General features: G+C 50.6%; 1 protein-coding gene across 1 annotated transcript in view; it reads right to left on the reverse strand.

Moving 5' to 3' along the window:
- The window catches only part of PITPNM2 (phosphatidylinositol transfer protein membrane associated 2), a 94,368-nt gene that overhangs the window by 17,312 nt on the left and 57,595 nt on the right, over positions 1-19,461 (reverse strand). The window contains 7 exon segments of the mRNA XM_077955582.1: positions 111-181; positions 388-492; positions 3,716-3,811; positions 4,563-4,871; positions 9,142-9,369; positions 12,252-12,373; positions 13,467-13,681. Of these exon segments, the coding sequence (XP_077811708.1) occupies positions 111-181; positions 388-492; positions 3,716-3,811; positions 4,563-4,871; positions 9,142-9,369; positions 12,252-12,373; positions 13,467-13,681 (1,146 nt within the window).

The raw sequence follows: 19,461 nt of genomic DNA on the forward strand, positions 1-19,461 counted from the left end.
GAGGCTGCCAGGCCCAGAGTTCCACCTCTGTAGCCCCTCAGACTATTCCTCTGTGCCCTGCCCCTCCCTTGGCGGCCGTGCCCCTGTCCCTCTGACACCCGGGCACCCACCTCTATGATGTTCAGCTGCTCCACACTGGAGGCCACCCTGAACTCAGGGGCGCTCTGGCGGTACAGACCATCTGCAACAACACAGAAGCCGCGCTGTGAGCTAAGGGGCAGCCCAGCCTGGCCGACCGGACGGAGGCTGCAACCGTGACGAGGGGAGCTTGGGGCCCCCCAATCCCCATGTATGCCCAGCACTGTGCAGGAGCTGGGTCAGAAAGGAGGGGGCTGAAGCCCTGCAGCCACCCTCCCCAGGCTCTGCAGCACCCCCAGACCTGCTGACCTTGTGTGTCTTCCGGCTCTGGGCTCTCGATCTTGTCCATGAGGTCATTGGAACTCCACTTGGTGATGTCCTTGGGGAACATTTCCTCTGTGTCAGACAGGTCCTCTGGAGAGGGGAGAAGGAAACTCAGGTGGGACTGGGAACAGTGGGGAGGCCCCTGTGTGCCCCTGTGTTTGGCTCTGCTCTGACCCCTCCTCAACAGGACGGCCGCACAGCCCCACACCTTGGGCTTCTTCCTGACCATTAAAAAAATAGTGGTAACATTCACATAACAAAATTCACCATTTATAAAGTGGCATTTAGTATATTCACGATGCCATGCAACCATCACCACTATCTAATTCCAGAACATCTTACTTCCCTAAATGGAAGCCCCATATTCGGGAGCAGTGAGTCCTCAGTCTTGCCTTCCTTAGCCCCTGGCCACCCCAATCAATTTTCTGTCTCTACAGATTTGTCTATTATGGACATTTCCTATAAATGGAACCATACACTTGTGTCTGGCTTCTTGCACTCAGCATAGGGTTTCTGGGGTTCCTCTATGTTGTAGCGTGTGTCAGTTGCTTCATTCCTTTTTATGGCTGAACCATAGTCCATTGCATGGACACACCACTTTTGTTTATCCACTCATCAGTTGATGTTCCTGTTTTTTGTTTTTTTTTTTTTTTTAAATGCTATATTGGCCGGGTGCAGTGGCTCATCCCTGTAATCCCAGGACTCTAGGAGGCTGAGGCGGGTGGACTGCTCGAGGTCAGGAGTTCAAGATCAGCCTGACCAACATGGTGAAATCGCATGTCTACTAAAAATACAAAAATTAGCCAGGCATGGTGGTGTGCACCTGTAGTCCCAGCTACTCAGGAGGCTGAGGCAGGAGAGTCACTTGAACCTGGGAGGCGGAGGTTGCAGTGAGCTGAGATCATGCCGTTGCATTCCAGCCTGGGTGACAGAGCAAAACTCTTGTCTCAAAAAAAAAAAAAAAAAAAAAGCTACATTTAGGCTGGGGGTGGTGGTTCATATCTGTAATCCCAACACTTTGGAAGGCCGAGTCAGGTGGATCACCTGAGGTCAGGAGTTCAAGACCAGCCTAGCCAACATGGCAAAACCCTGTCTCTACTAAAGATACAAAAATTGGCCAGGCATGGTGGCATGTGCCTGTAGTCCCAGCTTCTCAGGGGGCTGAGGCATGAGAATCACTTGAATCTGGGAGTCAGAGATTGCAGTGAGCCGAGATCACACCACTGCACTTCAGCCTGGGCAACAGAGCGAGACTCCATTTCAAAAATAAATAAATAAATAAAAATAAAAAATGCTACATGTACTTTATTCCATCTTTACCATTTTTTAAATTTCTTATATATTTTATTTTTTGAGGTCTTGCTTTGATGCCAAGGCTGGAGTGTAGTGGCACAGTCATAGCTTACTGCAGCCTCGACCTCCTGGGCTCAAGTGATCCTCCCATCTCAGCCTCCGGAGTAGTTGGAACGACAGGCATGCGCACTACACTTGGCTAATTTTTTATTTTTATTTTTGTAGGGACAAGGTCTCTCTATGTTACCCTAGCTGGTCTTGAACTCTCAGGCTTAAGCGATCCCAAAGTGTCAGGATAACAGGCTTGAGCCACCATACCCAGTTCCTGTTTTGCTAAATTGACAAATAATCATAATTGTACATATTCATGGGGTACACAGTGATGTTTCAATACACCAGTGTATGGTGATCAGATTAGGGTAATTAGCACATTCATCATGTCAAATATTTATCATTTCTTTGTGTTGGGAATGTTCAATTTCTATCTTCCAGCGATTTGAAATTACATATTACTGTGGTTTAAAAAAAAATTTTTTATGTTTGGTATTGACAGGGTTTCGCCATGTTGCCCAGGCTGGTCTCAAACTCCTGGGCTCAAGTGATCCACCTGCCTCAGCCTCCCAAAGTGCTAGGATTATGGTGTGAGCCACTGCGCCTGGCCTAATACATTACTGTTAACTCTAGTCATCCTGCAGTGTCACAGGACTAGAACTCATTCCTCCCATCTAGACATAATTTCATATCCTCTAACAGGTCTCTCCCTGTCCCTCCACAAAAGCACAGCTTCAGAAGTGCTGCTATGAACACCACCTCCAAGACTCCTGCTTCCGCTCCTCTGAGAACTTCTGCCCAGGACCACCAGGCTCATGGCTACCGTCTGACTCTGGCACTCGCTGGCCCTCCTCCAGCTCTGGATGGGCTCCTGGGCCCATTTCCCCAGAACACTGCTGCCCTGGTACTTCCTGCTTTGCTGTCTCTTTTATAGCATTTTCTACGTTAAATATGTATTTTCCTCTCATCAGGGTCAGAGAGCCACCTGGGAGGGGTGAGACGCCAAGAGGCCCCTTCTCCATCCTGGGCAAGGCCCCTGGTGCAGAGGCCAGCTCAGGAGTCCCCAGCCACCATTCCAGGTCCTCCATTTCCAGGGCCAAACCAGGACCTTTCTTCTGCCTGGACACTGACTCCCCAGGTTCCTTCCCTTGATGGCAGCTGGCCAGTTAACCAAAATGCCACCTTATTTGGCTCCTGTGCCCCCCAAGCCACAGTGGTGACATGAGATCTGGTGCTGCCTGTGTCTGCTGAGTGTCTATGGGCTCGCCCCCGTCCCTTTCTGAGCCTCTGACCTGCTGTGTGAATTTTGGGCTGGCTCAGCCACTGGCTTGCAGAGGGACCCAAGCCCCCAACCCCTACACCCGCTGGCCCCTCCGGCTTCCTGGAGCGGAATGGCCGGGGCACGAAGCAGGCGAGCACTGTATGCATGCCTCTTCCTGGCACAGGTGGTGCATCTGCTGTGTGGTCATGCACTTACTTTGGGACAAGTGGGAAAATGGGCACTTCACATGTTTTCTGCTTATTGCATTTCCTAAAGTGCCTACATTAGATGTGGTATTAATTTAATCAAGAAAAAATAAGGTAAGTACAAAAAATTAGAAAATTAAAAGAAGTTATGCTTCCATGGAAATAAATTCACATACGGAATAAAGCTGTAGTCTGATGGCGTATCCTTATTTGGGGTTTCAAGAGCGCAGTCCCCATCTGCCAGGCCCACAGCACAACCTGATATCAGGTTAGGGTAAGCCTGAGACCCCAGACTCAAGGGAACAAGATGACTTCATCTCATCCTCTGTGCATCGCCCCAAACACCATGCTGTCCACCTGGGACAGCGCAGGAGTAGGGACCGGATATAGAACAGTAACAGGCAACACCCGTATCAGTCCACACCCACACCCTAAGCCCTTTTAGACCCCTCCACACCTCGCCCAGGAAGGCCCCAAGGACTGCAGGGCGCTGCCTGCCTACCGTGCGCATCGAAGAACTCGTCGTCTGAGCTCTCGTCCGAGTCCCTGGCGATACTCTGCATCCTCCACTCCGAGATGCTGTGGCGGGAAGGACTCGCTGGAAGGCAAAACCTCAGAATGACCGCCAACTGGAAAGGAAGGGCCCAGAGGCTGCCCGGAGCTGGCAGGAGGCAGGGAGGGCAACCCACAGGCCTGACAAGCATCACAGAGGCTGCCACAGGAGCCAGGAAGGTTCCAAAGAGAATGAAGTGGGTAAATGAGTGAGGAGCGGCCTAGGCTCATCTCCTGTCTGCCTGGCAAAAGGCAGTCGTGTCCTGGGGAGCATGTCTGGGGAAGAGCATGATAGACATAATCCCAGGACATGGGGTGAGACAGGCCTGGGTCCACTCCTGGGCCTCTGACCTCAGTCTGACCAAGAGCAAACTCCTGAAATTCGGACACAGCAGGGCCCAGGCGGGAGATGAGTGAGCCAGGCCCGCCTGCTGGAGAAGCTGGCTCCACCCAGGATGCCTGGGTTGATCCTTTCTCTCAGGGTCTGAAGTCTCCCAGGGTCCCCATCAGGAGGGATGGCCCCTCCACAGCACTGCAGGAGCCCAGCCACCTCCACTGGCTCCTATGGGCAGCACTGTCTTCCCTGGGCATGGAGGGGAAGTGTTGGGGAGCCTGCTGGGGCAGGGCCCAGGCTTCTCCGTGTGGGAGGACTAGCCCAGGGCTCTGACTTCCTCTGGGCTTGGTGCCTCAATGTCCATCGGAAAGGACTCTGAGGAGGTGCAGTGATCCAGCAGTAGGTGGGGCTGCCTTGCGGGGAGGGACCTTGAGTGTGGATGGCAGGTGGCGCAGGGGCTCACCTCCCCGCTTGGACGACCGAGACGACTTGGAGGATGTGGACCACTGTTTCTTGAGGCCCCGCCCCACCAGGGGCTCCCCATTGCTGCTGCTGGGCTCCGGGGGCTCCCCAGAGGCCTGGTCCGAGGCGGCTTCGTGCTTGACGAGCTCGGTGGCCTCCTCACCATCCTCATTGAACTGGGCCATCTTGCGGGAAAGCATGAGCTGCGCCTCCTTCTCCAGCTCCCGGATGTTCTCCATGCTCAGCCCATACCACTCGTCCTGCCAGCACCAGGCCTGCCGGTGAGCCCGCACCATCACCCTCCGTAGTCCTGTGCCCCCACGGGGATTGGAGAAGGAGAGAGACGAGGGGATGGAGGTCAGCACAGGAGCCTGCACGGAGGTGTGGGCCCAGGCAGCGGCTTTAGGAGGCTGCACCCATGTTGCAGGTCAGACTAAAGTCACTGCCTGTCTGTGCCTCAGTTTCCCCATTTGTAAAATAAGGGGACTGGCTCACAGAGGTTCTCACAAGCTCACAGTGGTTCTATAATTAGAGTGGAGGGGCCTCCCAAAGCAATGTGTCCGGTCAGAAGCCATAGTTGGAAGGGTGCAGTGGCTCATGCCTGTAATCCCAACACTTTGAGAGGATGAGGTGGGAGGACAGCTTGAGCCCAAGAGTTCAAGAACAGCCTGGGCAATGAAGCAAGACCCTGTCTCTATAAAAAAAAAAATTAAAAATTAGCCAGGCGTGCTGGTGTGTGTGTAGTCCCAGCTACTCTAGAGGCCGAGGTGGGAGGATCACTTGAGCCCAGGAGTTTAAGCCTGCAGTAAGCTATGATTGTGCCACTGCATTCCAGCCTGGATAACAGAGTGGGACCCTGTCTCTAAATAGGTAAATAAATAAGAAGCCACAGTTAATTTTCTGGGAGTTTCCTGCCACAGGGGAGGTAGAATAGGACTTCCTGAGAGTCTCCTGTCTCAGTGTCTGGTATATTTTTCCTGTTGAATTTCCCATGGAAAATCCAGTTCAAGTTCAAACTGGGTTGGTTCTCCTTTTCTTTTGTTTTTTAAAAAATGCTTTTAGTAGAATACATTATGCACATGAGATATATAAGCATATATTATACATATAAATTAAGATGTAGAATAACGTAAAAAATATATACCTTTTAAAGTGTAAAAAACAATTAAAGGGCCAGGCATGGCAGCTCACACCTGTAATCCCAGCATTTTGGAAGGCTGAGGTGAGAGCATGGCTTGAGGCCAGGAGCTTCAGACCAGCCTGGGCAACACAGGGAGATCCCCCATCTCTACCAAAAAAGACAACAACAAAAAAATAGCCAGGCATGGTGTTGTGCGTCTGTGGTCCCAGCTACTTGGGAGGTAGAGGTGGGGGGATGGCTTGAGCCCAGGAGTTTAAGGCTGCAGTGAGCCATGATCATGCCACTGCACTCCAGCCTGGGTGACAGAGTAAGACCCTGTCTCAAAATAGTAATAATAATAATAATAATAATAGAATTACAAAGACTAAAAGCAGACTGGGGATTGCCTTGGGCCAGGGTGGGATGGGGATGACGTGAAATGGGAACAAAGGACCTTCTGGGGTGATGAATGCTCTGAAGTTGTGCCCAGCTGTGAATATATTAAAACTTACCAAACTGTTATCTTACAATGAGTGAATCATATGGTATCTAAAATTATGCCTCAATAAAGCTGTTTAAAAAACATTAAAAAGCAATGAGACATCCACATCCACAGCCCCGGCGAAGGAACACACCATCACCAGCGACAGGGAGCCCTCCACTCGCCCGGTCCCTGACAGTTGGTCCTGAATTTTGCTTGTCATGTGCTTTGCCTTCTGGTCTCAGCACACAGATGTGTTTTCCTGCACACTGTATCAGGCTGGTGTGGCTGTTGCTGAATTTCGCAGCTATGTATCACGCTGTATTTTTCCGCCACTTGCTTCTCTGGGTGAGTTTTGTCCATGGATGCGCGCGTGGGGGCTTTGGCTCATCAAGCTGGGACCGTGTGGCACCCGTGTGTGTGTGAAATGCCACATGCCATTGATTCCTTTTCCTGCCAATGGGCCTTTGGCTAATTTGCATTGTTTCTCCATTTTGCTTTCACAAACCTGCTGCTCTGAACATTCCAGAACAGGCATGGGGATTTCTCCAGGGGACAAACCCGGGAGAAGCAATCTCAGGGCATGTACCCCTGCCTCCCCTAGAGCATGCTGAGCGGCTTTGCGAGCAGTTGGGCCACGCCAGCCTCCCAGGCTGGTCTCCTGTGCACCCTCTTTTCCTGCCTCCTCACTTCCCACCTCTGGCTTTGCTGAGTCTTCCTTTCTAAATCCCATCCATTCTTAAAGGCATCTCTGTGGGATGGAGTCCTGTGTCCCCTGCCAAGTCCCAGGGGGGCCTCAGGCGTGGCACACTGAAGAGCCTTGGTTTCCTTTTCTGGGCCTGTCTGCTTGCCTCACAGGGCTGCCAAGAAGGGCCGCATCCCTTGCTCTACCCTATATAGGGAAATGCCTCCTCCTGGGGTGAACGGAAGGGCTGGGACATGCACGACATCTGGGGCCAGGCAGTAATGAGGACAGCTGAGAGCTGTCCCAACTCCCAGGAGTCACCTCCTCAAGGTCACCAAGAAGCTCAGCGCAGCTCACATGAGTTCATGAGATCATCCCCGTGATATTATAGGACTAGTGCTCACAGTTGTCATCAAGCCCCACCTATGTGCCACACCCCATCTTCGGTTCTGAACTCACGGTCTCAGCCCACAACAGTCTGATAGGATTGGTGTCATTACACCTATTTTACAGAAGATAAAAGCAAAGCTCAGTGAGGCTGAGAGACCACAGAACCACTACGTGTGAGTCAGGCCTGGACTCCAAAGTTGTCTTCTTTCTTCCCACTAGTCACAAGTTCCTGCTTTCTGAGGGGAGAACTGACTTTCAGGGAGCAGGGGAGTCTCTGCAGCTTGGCCAGGATCTCAGCTGCTGCGTAGGGCTGGGGAGGGTCAACGGGACCCACAGAGCCGGAGTGCCAGGAGCTGCAGCCTTAGTAGGTCTGCTGGGTGTCCTGTGCAGGGCTGAACCTAGAGAAGCCTTGAGGAGAGAACCCTCAAGTCACCAGCGCTGATGTATTCAGGTTCCTGAGGTCGAGAAGGGCAGTAGGGGATGCCTTGCCCAGGATCAGTGAGCCCCTCCCAGTCCTGCCCATATGCTCCTCCACTCCTCATATTCCCTGGGAAGTGAGAACCACCATTCCCATTTTGGGACTTCAGCACTAGGGTTGCAGGTCCCAGTCTGTGAGCCCTGGGTAATGGAGAGAGGCAGGTTTGGGCCAATCTAAGCTCCCAAGGGATTAGAGAGATGGATTGCAGGAATGCATCCCTCTCAATGGATGGGACAGCTTCTTTCTCTTCCTGCCACCTCTCCCAGCTGCTGACTGACACTGAGGTAGCCCTTCTGGAAAAAGAATGGTGGACAATGTGTCTGAGGGTTCTTCCCTGGGGATGGAGGTGGTGACATCATCACACCCGTTGAGGCCCCGTCCACGTCTCTGTTTCTCCAAATGGAAGACCGTGTCCTCGGACCCCAACCCTTTTGGGTACACACTCAACCTTCCCTTGGGGTCGCAGCCTCAACACTGAACATGGCTGTCTAGTGAGACACCCCCCTTGCTGATGCTAAGAACAGGAGGATGTTAATTCAGGACGAGGGTGGCTGGGATGGGAGGCAGATCTCGTTCAGCCCGTGTTGGGTCTCTGCTTCCTCCTGCGTAAGTGGGGTGACAATGCCTACCCTCATGAGTCATCATGAGCCTGTGTGACATGCGTGATGTGTACTGTCAACAGTGTGGCTCTGTTCATTCTTAAATTAAGTCACCTTTGCTCATGGCATCACAAGGTGTCTGGCTGGGGTGCCTTTTGAATCACGGGCCTCAGGGACTGGAACCAGCCCTTGGACTGACGTCATGTTATAACCTCAGCAGAGTGGGGTTGAGGGCTCTAGGTGAGGAAATGGCACTTACTGCACCAGGACACCCAGGCCATCTGCTGTCTACCTGTTCCATGGGCACCTACTCTGGCTAGGCTGGTGTGGGTGTGAAGGCCACTATGAAGTCTGAGACACCCTGCTCCTGGGAGCTTCCAGCCCAAAGAGGGAGTCTGAGCTGTGACCCTGGGTTCTGCGCCTCCTCGAGTAGAGGAAACAAAGGCCTGGGAGCCCAGAGACCCAGGTGAGCAGCAAGGAAGCTGTCCCCAGGGGCTACTCAGACCTGTGGAGTGTGGGCTACACTTTATCAAATGCGAACCAGGTCAGGAATGTCTGGGGGCAGTGCCTAGGGCTTCTTCATCCAGTAACATACTGCTTGTCTCTGCACATGCTCGTAGGTATTCATGGATGCCCAAGATAACACATGGTTGCGGGGTAGTGGGGAAGCTGGACATGGGCTTTGGTGTCACCTTCCCAGAACAACAGAAATGCAGACTCCCAGGCAGACATGCAGAGAGAGGAGGCAGACAGGCAGGTGACAGGAGACAGAAGGGTTGGGTAGCCCGGCCACTGCCCACCCAGCATGGGGTGTGCTCTGTGCTCACCGGTGTCATGGATGAACCTCTCGATCTTGGACTGCATGCCCCAGTAGCGGAACTCCACCTTGCAGAGCTTGTACGCACACATGATGGGGAAGACCTGCTTCTTGTACTCCTCGATCCAGTTGTCTGACAGAGGCCCCCGCTGGGTCTTCGTTGACTGGAACAGTTTGGGGTCCTCTTCTGTCTTATACTCATGGTGGGGCACAGGGTCTTTGACAATGTCGATGAAGTCTGTGGGAAAACCCTTAGAGTGGCCACTTCAGCCCTGACCTCAACCTCCACCCACATCTCCTCTCCATGTTCCTCCACCCCCAAATCCTCCCAGGATTCTGGGCCTTGCCCTGCCAGAGAGACTCTGGGGAGTAAGGATCATGTTCTGGGCAGCTCTGACCTCAATATCCTTGACAATGGGGCTTGCAGTTTGCTTGGTGCATTCATTCATTCAGACAGGGGTCTTGCTATGTTGCCCAGGCTCAAGCACTCCTCCCACCTCAGCGTCCCAAAGTGCTGAGATTACAGGTATAAGCCAATGCACCTGGTCCCTTGTTGCCTTTTCAAGTCATTTCAGCAAAACCCATGTTCTGAGTGCACTACCTCTTGGCAAACAAAGCAGATAAATAAGGCAATGAGGAAACACTGGGGAGATGAATTTCCATGAAGAATACAGGGTGTGAGGAACAGAAGAGAAGGCTGGGAAAAGCTTCCCATGAAGATGGTGTTTCAGCCAGAGGGGTGGAATCGAGAGGTCAAGAATGTCTCAGTAGCACTGGCCCTTGAACAAGAGGTGGGGGTTTCTGGGGAAGGAACCACCAGGGTGTCTGCGTGGGGAGAAGGATGGCAGTGGTCACAGAGCAATGGGGATGCCCTGGACATGCTAGCCATTTCTCTCCAAGCTAGGAGCCCAGGTAGTGCCCTGAGGGCCAAGTGGACCCAGGTATAGGTCTGAGGTTGAGAGGGACGCCGGCAGGCCGGCCTGTTGGAAAAGCCTTCCTGGACAGAGACCACAAGAGATGTCTGCAGAAGCCTACAGGGGGTGTCTGGCCAAGCTTGCTTTGGGCTGGGCCTGAGAGCAGGGGCAGATGCCACAGAGGTAGGGGTGCAGAAAACAGGGTTAGGGGCTGACAGGACCTGGTGAGGGTGACAAGAAGAGGGGTGATGGCTCCGGGCAGGACATAGGCCAGGCCACTTATGATCACAGGCTTCCCCTCCACAGGGGCATCTCAGAGCCCTCCCATGGCCACCTCCCACGGTGGAGGCAGAGCCCTCCTGTGTGCTCACTCCTGAGGCACATGTGTGTTGGACAGGACTGGAGCACTCACTGAGTGAGAAAGAGCCCTAGGAAAGGGTTTGTGGCTCACAGAGCCCTTTTTTATGGTTGGGTCTGCTCTAGCCAGGCCCTTGGCTACCTCATTTTCTCCAATGCATGGGCCCCTCTGTATCCAGGCTGCAGACTGCAGACACAGACACCAGCTCCACCAGAACCAGAAGGGTCAGGAGCGAGTCTGAGAACCATAGAATGCCAGGAGGGATGAGAGCTCTTCCCGGAGCAGACCACATGCCCTGCCCATGCGGGCCGGCACAGGAAATGTCACAGAGACTTAGGACCCATGGCAGCTGGCCTCAGAGGGAGCCTGCAGAGCTCTGGCAGTGTCAGGGCTGCCTGCTATGGGAAGAGCTATGTACCCCCCAACCCCAATTCCTATGCTGAAGTATTAAACCCAGTGCCTCAGAATGTGATCTGATCTAGAGATAAGGTTTTCAAAGAGGTAATCAAGTTAAAAGTAAGGCCATTAAGGTGGGTCCTAATCCAGTATGACTGGTGTTCTTATAAGAAAAGGAGACACAGAGGCAGACAGACACAGAGGGGAGTGACCACGTGGCGACTGAGGCAGAGATTGAGGGATGCTTCTACAAGTCAAGGAGCACCAAGGACTGCCGGCAAGCACAGACACTGAAGGGGCCTGAACAGAGTCTCCCCCGGAAGAGCCCACATGCCGTGATCTCAGACTTCGGGCCTCCAGAGCCCTGAGAGAATAACTGCATGTTGTACAAGCCACTCGTGCTATGATGCTTTGTTCCGCAGACCCAGGAAATCCCAGCAGAGGTAGGGGGTAGGGCCTGGAGCAGCTCCTGGGGCATGGACACCCACCCCCAACCTGGCATGCCCTGCTGAGATGCCTCCACGGTGACTTGGGCCTTGCATCCAGAGGTTGCAGGAGGGTGGCTGCTGAGCTGCACTGGCCCACATATGTGTTTTGTTTGACTGGCATAAATTTATTTACAAAGATTTCTAATTGGTTGCTAACATTTAGTATTGGGAGATTTCTCATGAAAATCCTTATCACTGGCTTCTCTTGAAAACGAAGATCTAGGCCGGGCGCGGTGGCTCAAGCCTGTAATCCCAGCACTTTGGGAGGCCGAGGCGGGCGGATCACGAGGTCAGGAGATCGAGACCATCCTGGCTGACACGGTGAAACCCTGTCTCTACTAAAAAATACAAAAAAAACTAGCCGGGCGAGGTGGCGGGCGCCTGTAGTCCCAGCTACTGGGGAGGCTGAGGCAGGAGAATTGCGTGAACCTGGGAGGCAGAGCTTGCAGTGAGCTGAGATCCGGCCACTGCACTCCAGCCTGGGCGGCAGAGCGAGACTCCGTCTCAAAAAAAAAAAAAAAGAAAACGAAGATCTAACAAATGGTGCCCATTCCCTGAATGTCACTGTCATCTGGAGGCAGTGGGTAGGGCATCCGCCATCAGGAGGTCATAGACCCCATCGTGTGCCAGGGGCACTTGTGCATGGCTGTCAGCTAGAGATGGATCCCAAGCACACGTGTACTTCTGGGGAGTAGGGATCCCTCAAAGGGATGGAGGGAAGTGACTCTGGGGGCTCTGGGTAGAAAAGGCACTTGGACTTGGTATATACATCAGGAGAATGGGGCTGAGGAGGCCTGTCCTGCCTCCCCCATGGGCCCCATGCTTGCTCCAACTCTGACCTGCCTGCCCAGGACAGGGCCAGGTCTGGAGTCTACCAGGTGTAAGGAAAAGGGGCAGGACAAGAGGGGCCTATGGGTAGGAAATCCAGAGTACAGCCCTGTGGGGCTCTGCCCTTCCTGGTTACCGATTGTCAGCTGGTTCTTTTCCACAGGAGAGAGGTTGAACACATCGGGGTTTTCTCCAGCATCAGTTTTATAAAAGGTTTCGATGTCGATGGAGAATTTCTCCACGAAAGGGCAGGTGAACCTGTGCGGGAAGGAAAGCACCCATCAGGACCTGTCCTTGGAGAGGCCCAGTGTAGCTGGCCAGGGCCTGTTGACCACTGGGTAGGAGTGGAGCCAGTGAGCGGGCATAGAAGGAGGGTGGAGGGTAGCCAAGACTCGCCTGCCCCGTCTACCTCCTGGACCGCCACTTTGTCCCAAGAACAACCAGGATGGGGGCAGGGAAGGATTTAGGGGGAGAGGAAGACAGTACATCTTCGGTGGCTTCTAGAAGCCCCATGTCCAATGTCCACAGCATGGCAGGAACACAGGAACAGCTATGGCAGCATACTGCCAAGCAGGAGGAAGCTGGGGTGCTCCATGGGGCATGCCATCCCTAGTTCCCAAGAAGCCAGCTCTGGTAATGGGGGAATAGCCTCTCTCTAGGCTGGAGATGAGCTTAGAGGGGAAAGTACTACTGGGAAGAGGAACAAGCTCTGTGGATCCCTAAGTAAGTTCCAAGTGCCTACCAGTGTGGGGAAGGGAGCCCCAGGAGATTTGTGGGGACCCTACCTGCTCAGCAGTAGGCAGCTGGTGGAACCAGCCCCCATCTATCCAACTCAGCAGTGCTGAGCTACACACTGGGGGACACAGAGTGAAGAACCCTCTGCCAGGAAATCCCAAGGACAGCCCTGCTCAGCATGGGATGTGGGACAACACTGTCACAGCAGCTGAAGGTCTCCAAGTTGAAAGGGACCTCTGTGTCATCTGGTCTACCCTCAGTTTCTTTCCAGCAGGCTGTCTCGGCCTTCTTAGGGAGCCTGAAGTAGGTTTATATTCCCTGCATCTTCTGGGATGGCAAAGGAGTCTCTAACAGCCCTCGCTTGACTCATGCCTTCATGGCCTCCACACGTGAGGAGTCAGGAGGCATTTCGGGGTGCATCCTTCCCTCTCTTGCCTGTGCCTGCCCTGGGTGACCTTCGGGGCACCTGTATGGAACAAAGCCTGGGCTCCCTGGGGTTGTGGGGTATTGAGCCTGCTTGAAGGCTGATCCCATCCCCTGGATCTATGCCACAAGGCTGCTTCCTGCCAGATGGCATGTGGAGGTGGGAGGCACATGGAGGCCAAAGCAGGCGCACCTGGTTCGGGTGTAGGGGTAGGCATTCCAGGACTCCTCCACCACCCGCAGGGCTGCCTTGGGCAGGATGGAGCGGAACCAGCTGGGGATGTGCATGCCCACATGATACACCTTGTGTGTGTACTGCCCAGAGCCGCCTGGGCCATCTGTGTACGGCCGGTTCTCCAGGATCTCCACGCCGCTGCCTTCACCGTATGTCTCGTTACGGCTCTTCTTCTGTGGGGACAAAAGCACCTGCAATGTGTGTGGGGCCAGAGCACTTTTCAGGAGGGAAGGGGCACAGGAGACTGGGCCCAGGGGTGTGGAAAGGGAGGAGGGGCTTTGGTCAACAAGGCTGGCTCCTCCTATGTCACTTCCAGACCCCCAGATCTATATGCCAGGGTTTGTGCAAGAGGCTGAAGGGGCCACAGACTCCCTCTCCCAGACCTAGTGCTGCACATACAAGTCCTATATTTTGACTCCCACCTGTCCCAGGACTAAAAGCATTCCCAAGATCAGGAACAAGACAAGGATGCTCACTTACTTGCTTCTCCTCAACACTGTGCTATAAGTTCTAGCTAGAGCAATTAGACAAGAAAAAGAAATAATAAGAGGCGACCGGGCACAGTGCCTCACGCCTGTAATCCCAGCACCTTGGGAGGCTGAGGCGGGCAGATCACTTGAGGTCAGGAGTTTGAGACCAGCCTGGGCAACATGGTGAAACCTCATCTCTACTAAAAACAGAATAATTGGCCAGGCATGTTGGCACATGTCTGTAGCCCCAGCTACTCAAAGGCTGAGACAGGAGAATCGCTTGAACCCGGGAGGCAGAGGTTGCAGTGAGCTGAGATCATGCCTCTGCACTCCAACCTTGGTGACAAAGTAAGACTCTGTCTCAAAAAAACCAACCAACCAACCAACCAACAAACAAAAAACAAAACAAAACAAAAAGAATAAGAGGCATCCAAATTGGAAAGATAGAAGTAAAACTATTTCGAATTCCTGATGCCATAATCTTATATATGGAAAATGCTAAACAATCTCCACCAAAGCCTGTTAGACCTAATAAATAAATTCAACAAAGTTGCAGAATACAAAATGACACACAGAAATGAACAATGTCAAAGAAAATTAAGAAACAATTCCATTTATAGTAGCCTCTGAAAGAATAAATACCTAGGAATATATTTAACCAAAGAGGTGAAAGACCTGTGCACTTAAAACTACAAAATGTTGCTGAAAGAAATTAAAGTCCTAAATAAATGGAAAGACATTCCATGTTGATAGATTGGAAGATTTAATATTGTTAAGATGACAACACTGCCCCAAATAACCTACAGATATAATGTGATCTTTATCAAAATCCTGGCAGCCTTATTTGTAGAAATGGAACAGCTGATCCTAAAATTCATATGGAATTACAGGAGACCCCAAAGAGCCAAAACAATTTTGAAAACAAAACAAAACCAAGTTGGAGGACTCACACTTCCCTATATCAAACCTTACTACAAAACTACAGTAACCAAAAAAGTGTAGCACTGGCATAGGATAGATGAATAGATCAACAGACAGACAGATAGATAGAATATAATTGAGAGTCTAGAAATAAACCATATATCTATGATCAATTAATTTTTGAGAAGGGTGCCAAGACCATTCAATGTGGAAATAATAGTCTTTAAAAAATGGTGCTGGGACAATTGGATAACAACATGTAAAAGAATGAAGCTGGACCCTATCTCATAGCAGATACAAAAACTCGATATGAATCAAAGATTTACAAATAAGAACTAAAACTATAAAAGTATAAGATGCTTGAGAAATGGTAGTTTAAAAAAAGAAATAAAATCACAAAATGATAAAACAGAAGAAAACTGGGGCAAACAAGGTCATCTTTATGACCTTAGATTTGGCAATGCTTTCTCAAATATGACACCAAAAGCACAAGCAACAAAAGAAAAAATAGATGAACTGGACTTAATCAAAATTAAAAACCTTAGTGTATCAAAGAGCACTATGAAGAGAGAAAGAGACAACCCATCAAATGGTAGAAGACATTTGCATACCATGTATCTGACAAGGGACTTGTATCTAGAATATATAAAGAACTCCTACAACCCAATAATAAAACAAACAACACAATTCAAAAATGAGCAAAGGACTTGAATAGCCATTTCTCCAAAGAAGATATACGAACGGCCAATAAGCACATGAAAAGATGTCCGACATCACTATTCATTAGGACATGCAAATCAAAACCACCATGAGGGCCGAGCATGTTGGCTTATGCCTATAATCCCAGCAATTTGGGAGGCCGAGGCAGGCAGATCACTTTAGGCCAGGAATTAGAGACCAGCCTAGCCAACATGGTAAAACCCCATCTCTACTGAAAATATAAAAAGTAGCTGGGTGTGGTGGCGTGCACCTGTAATCCCAGCTACTTGGGAGGCTCAGGTAGGAGAATCGCTTGAACCCAGGAGGCAGAGGTTGCAGTGAGCCGAGATCGCGCCACTGCAGTCCAGCCTGGGTGACAGAGCAAGACTCTATCTCTCTTTTTTTTTTTTTTTTTTTTTGATATGGAGTCTCACTCTGTCACCAGGCTGGAGTGCAGTGGCATGATCTTGGCTCACTGCAATCTCTGCCTCCTGGGTTCAAGCGATTCTCCTGCCTCAGCCTCCCAAATGTCTGGTACTATAGGTGCCCGCCACCATGTCCAGCTAATGTTTTGTATTTTTAGTAGAGATGGGGTTTCACCATGTTGGCCAGGATGGTCTTGATCTCTTGACCTCGTGATCCGCCCGCCTCGGCCTAAGACTGTCTCAAAAACAAACAAACAAAGCAAACAAACAAAAAACACAATGAGATAGCACCTCACACCCATTAAGGTGGCTAGTATTTAAAAAAAAAAAAAAAAAAAAAAAAAAACCTGGAAAAAAGAATCAATGTTGGTCGGCATGTGGAGAAACTGGAACCCTACTGGTGGGAATATAAAATGGTGGGAATGTAAAACTGTTGAAAATAGTTTAGTAGGCCAGGTGTGGTGGCTCACACCTGTAATCTTAACACTTTGGGGGGCCGAGGTGGCCGGATCACGAAGTCAGGAGTTCAAGACCAGCCTGGCCAGCATGATGAAACTCCATCTCTACTAAAAAAATACAAAAACTAGCTGGACATGGTGGCATGCACCTGTAGTCCCAGCTACTCAGGAGGATGAGGCAGGAGAATCGCTTGAACCTGGGAGGCAGAGGTTGCAGTGAGCCGAGACTGTGCCACTGCACTCCAGCCTGGGCAACAGAGTGAGACTCCATCTCAAAAAAAATAAAAAATAAAATAAAATAATAAAAAAAGAGAAAAGATAATAGTTTAGCAGGGCAGGCATGGTGGCCCACTCCTGTAATCCCAGCACTTTGGGAGGCTGAGGCGGGTGGTTCACTTGAAGTCAGGAGTTCAATGCTAGCCTGGCCAAAATGGTGAAACACCATCTCTACTAAAAAAATACAAAAATTTGCCATGTGTGGTGGCGCACGCCTGCAATCCCAGCTATTTGGGAGGTTGAGGCAGGAGAATTGCTTGAACCCAGGAGGCAGAGGCCATAGTGAGCCGAGATCGTGCCACTGCACTCTAGCCTGGGTGACAGTAAGACTCCGTCTCAAAAAAAAAAAAAAAAAGTTTATCACTTTCTCAAAAAGTTAAACATAGCATTACCATATGACCAGCAATTCCACTTCTGGGTATGCACCCAAAATAACTGAAAACAGGGACTCGAACAGATACTTGTACACCAAGCCTTCAGATGACTCCAGCCCTACCAGCTGCTGCCAAGTATTCACAGAAAAACCTGTACAACAATGTTCGTTGCAGTATTATTCACAATAGTCAAAAGGTGTAAACAATTCAAGCGTCCATCAACAGACGAATGAATAAAATGTGGTCTATCCATACAATAATAGAATATTATTCAGTCACAAAGAGGAATGAAGTAATGCTACATACCACAACATGGATGAACCTTGAAAAGATTATATTAAGTGAAACAAGCCAGACACAAAGGACCACATATCCTGTGATTCCATTTACATGGAAAGTACAGAAAAGGAAAATATATATAGACGGAAAGTGAATTAGTGGCGGCCTACTGCTGGGGAAAACGGGGAAATGAGGAGTGACTGCTAATGGGCACAGGTCCCTCCCTCCCTCCCTCCATCCCTTCCTCCCTCTCTCCTTCTTTCCTTTCCTTCATTTTCTTTTTTTTCTTCCCTTTCTCTCGCTTTTCCTTCCTTCCTTCTTTCGTTCCTTCCTTCCTTTCTCTCCCTTCCTTCCTTCCTTCCTCCCTCTCTTCCTCTTTTCCTCCCTCACTCCTTGCCTCTCTTCTCTTCCTCTCTCTTTTCCTTCCTTCCTTTCTTTCCTTCCTTCCTTCCTTCCTCCCTCCCTCCCTCCCTCTCTTCTCTCCCTCTTTCTTTCTCTTTCTTTCTTCCCTCCTGCTCTGTCACCCAGGCTGGAGTGCACTGGCATGATCACAGCTTGTTGTAACCTCTAACTCTTGGGCTCTAGTGATCTTCCCACCTCAACCACCTGAGTAGCTGAGACTACAGGACCATTCCACCACACCTGGTTATTTCTTTTATCGTTTTTCTTTTCTTTTCTTTTTTTTTTTTTTTTTGAGACAGAGTCTCATTCTGTCACACAGGCTGGAGGGCAGTGGCGCAATCTAGGCTGACTGCAACCTCAGCCTCCCAGGCTCAACTGATTATCCTGCCTCAGCCTCCCAAGTAGCTGGGATTACAGGCGTGCACCACCATGCCTGACTAATTTTTGTATTATTAGTAAAGACAGTGTTTTGCCATGTTGGCCAGGCTGGACTCAAACTCCTGACTCCAAGAGATCCGCCTGCCTCGGCCTCCTAAAGTGCTGGGATTACAGGCGTGAGCCACCATGCCCAGCCATGCTCGGCTAATTAAAAAATCTCTTTTCTAGAGAATGGAGTCTCACTATATTGCCCAGGCTTGTCTCAAACTCTTGGCCTCAAGTAACCCTCCTGTCTCAACCTCCCAAAGCTTTGGCATCACAGGTGTGAGCCACTACACTCAGCTGGTTTCTTTTTCAGGTTTCTTTTTCTTTTCTTTTCTTTCTTTTTCTTTTTTTTTTTTTTTTTTTTTTTGAGATAGAGTCTCACTCTGTCTCCCAGGCTGGAGTGCAGTGGCGAGATCTCAGCTCACTGCAACCTCCGCCTCCCAGGCTCAAGTGATTCTCCTGCCTCAGCTGCCCAAGTAGCTGGGATTACAGGTGTGCGCTACCAAGCCTGGATAATTTTTATATTATTAGTAGAGAAAGGGTTTTGCCATATCAGCCAGGCTGGTCTCAAACTCTTGACCCCAAGTGATGCACCTGCCTCGGCCTCCCAAAGTGCTGGGATTACAGGAATGAGCCATCGTGCCTGGCTGGTACAGGTTTCTTTTGAGGTGATGAAAGTGCTCTGGAATTAGGTAGTGGTGATGGTTGCACAGCTCTGTGAATATACCAAGAACCTTTGAACTGTACACTTTAAGTGAGTGAATTATATGGTATATGAATTATAGCTCAAGTAGCTGTCAAGTTATTTAAAAATCCCATGGGTCAAGGGGGCCTGAGGGGTTTGCTGAAGGATGTTCTGTTGCTTGGCCTGGTGCTGGCTACACAGGCATATTCACTTTTTGCAAGACCATCAGGATAGACACTTATGAATCATAAACTTTTCTGTATATATATAACACTTGAATAAAAGGTGAAAAAGAATTAGGAATGAAACTGGGAAAGAAAAGTCTGCAGGCTGCTCAGAGTACCCCACCTTCAGAACACCAGGCCGATGAGGGGGCCCTGCCACTCAGAGCCATCTCCCTGACAAGCCTACGGCACACCACTATGAGCTGACTTTTGCCAGGCAGCAGGGTCTCTGAGAATGAGCAAGCGCTCCTCTCTCCCTCCAGGAAAGCCACAAGCCCCATCAGCCAAACAGTTGAAGCGGAAATAACCCCAGAGAG

The sequence above is a fragment of the Macaca mulatta genome, chromosome 11, assembly GCF_049350105.2.
Source record: "Macaca mulatta isolate MMU2019108-1 chromosome 11, T2T-MMU8v2.0, whole genome shotgun sequence".
Lineage (NCBI taxonomy): Eukaryota > Metazoa > Chordata > Mammalia > Primates > Cercopithecidae > Macaca > Macaca mulatta.